The sequence below is a fragment of the Hyperoodon ampullatus genome (assembly GCF_949752795.1).
Source record: "Hyperoodon ampullatus genome assembly, chromosome: 3".
NCBI lineage: Eukaryota > Metazoa > Chordata > Mammalia > Artiodactyla > Ziphiidae > Hyperoodon > Hyperoodon ampullatus.
The window spans coordinates 61,853,338-61,862,842 of NC_136916.1; the positions used below are offsets into that span (position 1 = coordinate 61,853,338).

A 9,505-nucleotide genomic window follows, 5' to 3' on the forward strand; every position below is an offset into this window, starting at 1 on the left:
AAAGAGGCAACCCTGTGGGCAAATTAGGAAAAATGTCCCCCTTCCTCTGGGCTGACATAGTCCTGTGATAATGTGCATGGCTTGGTCAACAGAGCATGGCTGGATTTCGGGCCCTGTTTGCCTTTTCCACTCAAGCTGTTTTGTGCAGGGCACAACCTGCCAAAGCAAATGTACTCAGTTATGTCTGTCTCCTTCATGGTGTTTGAAGGGATGGATGCCCAGGGGAAAGGAGAGCATGAACATGGAGGGAGACAAGTGCGGGGGCAGGAGGGAACCTTCTGAATCCCCGAAGGTGGGGCTGAGGTTGGGCCTCACTTTCTTCAGGTGGATTCTGGAGCCTAAAGTGAGGCTGAAAGAAGTAACTCTAGCTTCATGGGGACGAAGCTGTAGAAGATGGGACAGACCACTGAGGTTTGAAGGGAGTCCTGAGTAGGGAGTCAAGCTTTGATAGGTGACAGAAATTAGCAGGGAGCTCGTGGAGGGGGGCTGAGGGGAGGTCCCAGTCCAGCAGATAACATGAAATTTCTCCTAGCAGTTCAGGCTTTCTCTTTAGGTTTGACCCAGCCTTTCCTAGTCCCACAGCGACAGTGCTGCCTGCCTCCAGTCAGAGTCCAGATTGAAGTCTTGTCCCTGCTTCTCCAGTAGATGGCAGGTGTGCCCAGGACCCAGTGCCTACAGAGAGCTGGGCACCCTCCTCTCCATGCTGGTGGGCCTGAGGCCAGGTGACTAAAGCTACTGCTGCCCCTGGCAGGCCCAGAGGAAAGATTGATGACTCGGCCACTGCTGGGGCTGGCCAACAGGGCCATCGATTTTCATTTAGGAGAATAATTAAATATTAACTTTCACTTTGTTAAGCTGAGGAGGGTGAATAAGCCAATCCTGGCAGTACAAGAAGAAGTCAGGCCATGTTGGAAGCCTGTAGATGAAAGGGTGAGATGGGGCAGATGTACCCAGTCACCATCCCCTCCAGAACTTTAGACCCCTATCTGCCACCAGCTTGGCTCAGGTAACAGTGCAGTGGTTAAGTGAATGAGTTCTGCAGCCAGACTACTTGCACTCAAAGCCCACATCTTCCCATTAGTAGCTACATGACCTTGGGCAAGTCACTTGTTTCCTATGACTCAGTTTCCTCATCTATAAAATGGGAATGCCAATAACAATACCTTCTTCATAGAGGATTAAATGAATTTGAACCTGTAAAGTGCTAGGAACACTGTCTGGTATCAGTATATGTTAGTTATTATTATTTCTCTCTTCTCTCCCAGAAATTGTCCCAGTAGTATAGGGCTTCACTGTCCTTATGTCAGGTGCTCTCAGCCTCATAGAGTACCCCAGGTACCCCATCTCTTGTGGAGCCCTGTGGCTGGTTGAGAAGGGGATTTTTTTAAAAAACATTTATTTATTTATTTATTTATTTATTTATTGGCTGCATCAAGTCTTAGTTGCGGCACACAGGATCTTTCGTTGCAGTGCACAGGCTCTTCGTTCTGGTGCACAGGCTTCTATCTACCTGTGGCATGCAGGCTTAGTTGCCCCACGGCATGTGGGATCTTAGTTCCCCGACCAGGGATTGAACTGGCATCCCCTTCATTGCAAGACGGATTCTTAACCACTGGACCACCAGGGAAGTCCCTGAGGAGGGGATTTGTCCTCCCAAAGTTCATCTTAATTTTTTCAGTGCCTTTCATTTGCTTTCAGGATAAAGTCCAAACCCCTCAGCCTGGAGTTCACAGTTTCCTCTTCAGCCACTGCCCTCTGTGGATCTTCTCTTTGGTCTGGCCCCTGCTCACTTGGGGGGCCCCTCCTCTACACTCCCAGCCTCATTTCACACCCATCTGTTCCTCTTGTCTCTGCACCTTTACCATGATGTTTCCCACATGGAGTGTTACCGTTTGTATCATTGACTCAATTCTAGTGACAGAAGTCATTTACTCCCAAGGTTGGATGAGTAATGACTTCTACTATTACTCCTAGTAATGCTGCTGTTACTACTACTACTACTACTACTACTACTACTACTACCACCACCACCAGCTAACCTGTATTGAGTACTTATTGTCTGCCAAGATCTGTGTTAAGCACTTTACATGACTTAGTTCATTTAATTATTATTACAACCCTACAAGTTCAATTTCACAGATGAGGAAGCTTAGGCTTAGAGAGGTAAAGACTTGCTCAAGGTCATAGAATTAGTGAGTGGTAGGGCCTGGATTGACACCCAGGTCTGTCTGACTCCAGAGCCTGCATACAGAGGATTGGCGAGGGTGATAAGTTAGTGTTACTTGACAGTGAGTCTTCAAGAGCGAGGCTCAAGTTCCTTCAATTACAAGGATTGGTTCTAGGATCTGACACCCCAATAACAGCCTGATCAGATCTAAGTAAAGCCTGTCTTATTGCTGGAGAGCTCCAATTCAGAGAAGTGACTTGTTTACACGGAGCTGAAATTAGTGCATCTGTTCTTTATACCCCACTGATCCTGCTCCTGCTCTGTGAGGCCACCCATAGGAAACCAAATCCCTCTTCAGGACCTGAAAGCGGTTACCCACCCCAACAGTAATATGTATCAAGATCTTACTCTGTGCCAGGCACTTGCTAAGCCTCAGTTAATCCTCACAATAGCCCAGTGAGCTAAGTGTTAGTATAACCCACTCCTTATAGATGAGGAAATTTTCTAGTAATGTATCTGAAGACACAGAAGTGGTAAATGGCAGAGCTGGGATTCAAATCCAGTCTGTGAGTCTCAAAAAACTAGTATTCTTAATTATTATGTTATGATGCCTCCCTATTGCAGCCCCCACTAAACCCTATTTTCTCCAGCTAAATATCCCCAATTCTTCAAATTATCATTCCATAATATATTTATGTCCCCATCCCATCCTAGTCTCTTTCTGGTAGGCTAATGACCGTCTTAAATCTGAGGCCTGGAAGTGGATATGAGTCCCATGTTTGGCCTGCCCGGGACACTTGAATAGCGTTCTTGTTCTAGACATATCACTCCTTGGACAAGAAAGAATGAGGCTGTGTAGTATGACTTGCTCTTGGTGAACCCACACTAGTTCCTAACAATCACCACTTTCTTCCTTCCACAGTAGGTCCCACTTTGCCTTTTGTCCAGTGATTAGCCATTAGCCAAGGCCATATCAAGTGCCACTGATACACAGTAGCCTAGCTGCCTGTGGAATCAGATCTCTCTTAACTTTAGCTAAGTGTTTGGGGTGTGGAGGGAAAGCAATCTTGGTGAGTCAAGACACCCCAAAAAACATTACAGGAAGAGGACCAGAGGGAAGTGCCATCAAGGACCCTAGAACTGGAGGAAGTGGGATACCAGACCAGCAGAGCCTCTCCTCCATGTATCTGCATATATGCTCACACCAGTGACAAATGACACCTAAAATCATGATTTTAGCCAACATGGACAAACTCTAGCATAGCTCACAACAGTAATGCTTTTCCTAAATATGGGCATGGTACACTTAGCCCAAGAGTCTTGAGCCCATTTCTTTGGACCAGAAGACTGAACATAACACATAACCTGTAGCTGTTAGGGGTACAGGTAAGTCCTCTCCTGGAAAGATGACTCTTTTTCTAGTTCCTGGTCCCAGCCCAGCCCCTATCTGCTGCTTTGGCATGCACATAGGGCATGTCCCCAGCCTGAGGTGATTTCCCCCCGCCCCCAACCCCGGTGGACTTACCCCTGGCAGGGTCTTCTGCTCGTGCAGTGCACTCTGGGCCTTGAGAGCAGAGTCCCGGGCGCAGTAGGTGAGGAAGGCACAGCCTGGGGAGGAAGAGGCTGGCTCAGGGGGTTTCCTGAAACCCCCAGATACTCTTCCTGGAAAGACCCCATTAAGTTGACAAACTCCAGGCCACTCTCCTTTAAACAAGGACACTACTTCTGAGAAGGCTTCTCTGCCTCCCACCTTCTCTGAAGGGAGGGGCTTCGTGTGCCTGTGTCCCAGGCTCTGGCTCCTTCTCAATTGCTCGTGGCCTCTTGCCTACGGAACATGTGTACCCACACCCTGTCACATGCTAATACAATCCCGCATCTCCCCTCCCCACTCCAGCCATAAATCCTGTTAGGGTTAGACCTCCCTAAGCAGCTTTGCCTTCAGCTTTAACCCCAGCCTCCCCTTTCCTTTTTGGATTCATACTCCCAAAGTCTCTCAGAATCAGCCTCAATTCCTTCCCAACTCAGTTTCAGATGGGAGGAGACAGAAGAGGTGGAGAAAGGTTGGGACCCCAGGACCCCAGAACTCCTTCCTAACACCTCCTCCTAGTTTGAGTCTGAGGAAGGGATAATTTTGAGGCTTGGAAGATGGGACTGGTTTAAGGGTGTCCTATGGGTAGGAGCTTCTAGGGACTTCCAATCCTATCCAAGGAACTTGATCTGTCAGCTCTCCCAGGACTTCAAGATAGGGCCTCTTAAATAGTTTTTGTGCCCCAAATTTGACTTCTCTAAAAGAACCAGTAGATACAGGGGAGAGAAGGAGTCGGGGCTGAGCCAAAGGATCAGTCCTACCCTCTCTTTGTCCAGCCTCAGAACCTGTAGCCTGCTAGGAAGCACAGGGCCAAGATTCCTTCCTTTCCAAAAGTCATTGAGCACTCACTCATTCAGAAAAGATTTATTGAATACTTATTATGGTGGGACATTATGACAGCTTGAAGGTAAAGTGGCAACAAGACAGATACATTTCCTGCCCTCAAGGGGATCACGTAAAGGATCATGAGGGGGATGTATCTAACTCCACAAGGTTAAGGAATGTCTCAAAGAACACACTGAATTCTCAAAACAAACGGGTGTTAATGAGGTAACAAAAAGTGTGGCGATTATTTCAAGCAGAGAATAGTACATGTGATGACTGAGTGAAGAATTCAGTGTGTTGGGGAAATGGATGGAAGGCTAGTATGGTTGGAGATTGGTAACTTAGGGGCAGAGTGGCCAGTGAGGTATGCAGGGATCAGCTCACCTATAACCTCAGTCTGGATTTTGAACTTTTTCCTAAGAACAGTGGAGAGCCACTAAAGGGTTGTGACATTAGGTCTGTGTTTTCAAAAACAACCTTCTGAGTGTAGGAAGGAGAAAGACTGAAGGAAGATAAAGTGGATGTGGGAAGCCATTAGGAGCTTGGTGCAGTTTTCCACTTAGACCTCAGCAGACTTCAAAGGCAAATGGGAACATTTTCTCCAATGTCTCCTATGTGGTTTCCCTCTTAAGGTGGGCGGATATCTGCCATTCATTGGGTTAAAGTGACCTTAGAGAACTCCTGGGACAAACTCTTATCATATCACTAGGGAAACTGAAGCCCAGAGAGTATATAAGTGGCAGGATAGGGTTTGGAATCTCCAAACTCCTAGGCTAAGCTTGTTTTCAAAGCACTGTGGCTGCCCGCCGTGGTACTCAGCCATCAAAAAGAAAACGAGTCACTCCGGCTTTTGGACATCACTGTTGCTGGGGAGAAGGTGGAGAATATGTTGACTTGGAGACCCTCCCCAGTGATCTTGCAAGGCAACCCCGCCTTCAAGAGCTGTGGGTTGGTTTGGGGTTAAATCACCAAACACCTGATTCCTCTTACATCTCTGCTCCATCTACTGCCACCAAGCCATATTAGCTGACATCAGAACTGGGCAGGACTGGGGCCCTCTCAGAAAGGCTCGAGGGCCTAGTTGCTGCCTAAAGGAGCCCTGTGTGACTACCTGGGAAAGGGAGTGGAAGAATGGAGGGATAAAAAGACAGAGAAGCATGGCTTGAAGGACAGATGAATGAGAAAAAAAAACAGGAAGAATTAGAACTAAGCGTAGAGAGAAAGAGAGAAAGGATGAGGGAACAGTTCAGAGACTCTGATGGTGTTTGAGTGAGAATTAAAGGTATTCTATACACTTCCCTTACTGTACAGATGGCTCAGAAAGATTAGCTTGTACTTACATACTGAAATAAATGTCTAGAAAATAAATTGCCATGGATGGATGTACAGCTGGGCAGCTGGACTGTGTTAGAAGGAATCTGGATGGTATGGTCTTGTCACTTCATGCCCCTCTAAAAATGACCCCACACAGGAGGGTGGAAGATGCACTGCTTCACAGCTGCTCCCGGATCTTCTATGGGCATTTTCCTGGAGCCTCTATGTTAGTGTGCCTAGGAACTCTCCAAAGCCTCTGAGTTGAAAAGGTGGCAGCCTGATTCCAGCTCTTAGCCCTTAGGAAAGTACGTTTAGCTGTTACCCAGGACCCACCACTTCTCTCCTGGAAAGATCATGGAGGATAGTTGGGGACCCTCCCCCACTCCCCAAACCCTGAAACTGCAGCATGGTGAAGGTGGGGAGAGGAAAAGGTGTTTCTTCTCAAATAATTTCCTTCCCCTGCCCATGTATGAATGTGTCTCTGGCTCTCTTACTCCAGCCCAGCCTGGACAGACTTTTCTGCATGTAAACAAGCCTCCTCCCTATTCCTACAGGAGGAAAGGGGTGTGGCTGGACAGGACCGTGGTGCATCTCTCTCTAGCAAGGGCAGGGAGAAGACCCCTTTCTGCCTCTTCAACCTGACCGACCCTGAGGCTCTGGTCCACAGGCTCTGGTCCAGGACCACCCTGTGAGGGAGGGAGAGCAGGAGGCCATAAAGAGGATTGGGAAGGGACAAATATGTGTCACAGGAGTGGGAAGATTAGAGGGTAAAAGAAGTGTAGATTCAGCTGAGAAGAAACCTGAGATGAGGGGGCACAAGGTGGCTGGAGTTCCCAGCTGAGATCAGAGTTCTGGACTCAGATCAGAAAAGGAAGACAGTGTTGGGATTCTGGATGGGAGTAGGAGAGATTGGGGCTATTGTTAAGCATGAAGGCAGAATTTGGTGCTGAGAGCCTCCTGGGAGGGGAATTGGATTTTGTGACTTAGACAGGCATGGGTTCTGAAGAAGGGGAGAGTTTGGGTCTGTGAGATTTTAGGTTGGCAGTGTGAATCAAAAGAAGGTTCTGGGGGTTGACTGGTCTTGGAGGCCAGAATGAGGGGTGCAAGCCCAAAATGTGTGTGAAGGTGGTTAGGCCTGAGTGGGGTGGCACCAGATTGGGGTGGAGGGATGGTGGTTCAGGAATGATTGGGTCCAGGGTTTGGGAGATTGAAGGTGTCAGAGACCTAGAAGGTGGAATAAGTTTCCAAATTCCAGGATTTGATATGTCTGATGGGAGGGACAGAGGGAAGTCCAGCTGAAAGGCGAGGAGTGTTGGGCTGTGAGACGTGAAGGGTAGGGAGTTGGAGGTTAGAGTGGAGTACATGTCGGGACCAGAGTGATGATCAGAGGGAGGATGTCAGAGAGAAAATTCTGGGTTGGGGGTTCTGTGATCTGGGAAGAAGACTGGGCTGAAGTGGGCTGGTATTAGACTGGTGTTGGACTGGCTCTAGGTAGGGCTAGGGTTGGGGCTGGGGTTGAGGCTGGGATTTGGGCTGGGCCGCACTCTAATCGGAATGGGGCTGGGCAGGGCTGGGCAGGCTGGGCTGGGCTGGGCTGGGCTGACCCCCGCGCACCTTTGTGGAGGCCGGTGAGCCGGTCCTTCAGCACCGTCAGCTCGTAGATGCGGCCGAACTCCTCGAACAGCGGCTTGAGGTCCTGCTCGTCCAAGCCCCTCGGGATCTGCCCCACGAAGAGCTTGATGGCGTCGTGGTCCTTCATGGGCACGGCAGGACCCGGGTTTAGCCCGCTCATGCCGACGCCGCTGTCCGCGGTGCTGAAACCCAGGCGCGGGCCGGGGCCGGCGGGCGGCGCAGACCCTCCGGGCGCTGCGGCCATATCCCCGCCCGGTCCGCCCTCCCGCCGGTCCCGCCTGTCCCGCCGTCCCCTCCCTGGACCGGTGGCGAGGGCCAGGGGGGGAGGGGGCGGGACACGGGCAGCGAGGGCGGGGGGCTGCACCGGGGGCGGGGTCCGGATGGAGGGGCGTAGAAAGGGTGGGGCGGGCTGGAAAAGGGCGGGGCAGGGGGCGGGGCAGGCCCGGGCCGAAGCGGCGGGATGCTGGGGTCTGGCTTCAGGTCCCCGCGCCTCGCTCTCTGGGCTCCCGCCCGAGCTCTCCCGGAGCTGAGCCCCGAGCCCCAGCCCCCGTGTTTGATGACGTAAGGCAGCTGGCCGCCGGGTCTACGCAAATGATTTGCATAATGAGGAAGCAGCGGCCAATCAGAGATGGAGTTGACCGGGCTCGGCCGGGGGCGGGCGGGGCGGCAGGGCTCTCGCGCTCCTGCTCGCCATGGCAACCGGACCCTCGGTTACCCTGTGTGTGTCGAGTGTGTGCAGGCGTGGCCGTGGATCGCGCGTGTGCGCCTTGGACCGCGTGAGGGGAAGTAGCTTCGTCATGCGTGGTGATGTCTGCGGGAGTCAGAGCTAACCCCCTCCTCACACACCGGCACACACAAGCACACACACCTCCAATCATTGGAGCGTTTCCTGCGGGGGCGGATGGGGATTCCTCTTCTCCATTCCCACTACCAAAGCCAGTTCCTCGGAGCCGATCCCACCCCGCCCTATCACACAACTCTCCCTTCGGTGTTTTCAACCACTTCCTTACCCACGAGACTCCCGTGCATAAACACATTCGTCTCCCGTGCATACCCCAAAAAATAAAAATAAAATTTTAAAGAAAGAAAAACAAAACAAAATCTCCAAAACACTCCTAGAACATGAATTCCTCATCAGGAGAGTGAGGGAACTTATATTAGCCATATTTGCTCAGGTGCCTAGTTCATCCGAATTCGTGAGCTCAGGAGTGTTATCCTCCTTTTCCAGAAAAAGAAGCTGAGAGTCTGAGGGTCAAGGAGGTTAGGATCAGGCCCACCCCTAACATCTGCTGGGCCCAGGGCAAGAGAAGTAATGAAAAACAGACATAATGTGTATCTAAATATTAAAAAGATATAAATCAAGTTACAATTTGTTAAATAAAATATGTTCACTTCTTATTTCCACAAATACACTTTCATAATAAAAATGAAAAATATGTGTAAAGCTGTTTTTATATGACTGAAAGTTGGCAAAATATCAGACCTGATAGAATTTTATTACTCTTGCTCATGTCTGAGTATTCTCTTGATGGGTCAGTGATGTTCGGAGAAGTAATATAATAAATTATATGTTTATTTCATTAATTTTTTCTTGCCTTCTTTCAGTAAAATTGCTAACCTGTCAATTCCATTGACTATTCTAAGAAACTGCTCAAGAGCAGCAGTAGCAGCTGGAATCAATAAAATGTTCTTACAACAATATTCAAATTCAGAAATAAACTGTGATTTTTTAAAATTCTTTTTTGACTTTTAATAGAAGTTACTCCTTGTAATTACCTGATTATAGAATGGGTTGCCAGAACATTTCATTTTCACTGAGCTTGATGTATTTTTAAAAATTTCTTTGAAACGTCCTCTTTTTATTTATAAGTGTATTGTTTAGTTTCCAAGTGTTTGGAGATTTTCCTGTTATCTTTCTGTTACTGATTTCTAGTTTGAGTCCATTGTGGTCAGAGAACATACTCTGTATGATTTCAATT

The 9,505-nt window shown here is 49.1% G+C and overlaps 1 protein-coding gene across 6 annotated transcripts in view; it reads right to left on the reverse strand.

The window, feature by feature from the left end:
- Positions 1–7,770, reverse strand: part of CELF6 (CUGBP Elav-like family member 6) — a gene marked incomplete at both ends in the record, with an annotated part of 29,553 nt that extends 21,783 nt beyond the window's left edge. For all 6 annotated transcript variants that reach the window (XM_079698938.1, XM_079698940.1, XM_079698939.1 and 3 more), the window contains 2 exons: positions 3,693–3,775; positions 7,509–7,770. In XM_079698938.1, coding sequence (XP_079555064.1) covers positions 3,693–3,775; positions 7,509–7,770 — 345 coding nt within the window. The remainder of the gene's footprint in view (positions 1–3,692; positions 3,776–7,508) is intronic.
- Positions 7,771–9,505: the final 1,735 nt, after the last annotated feature.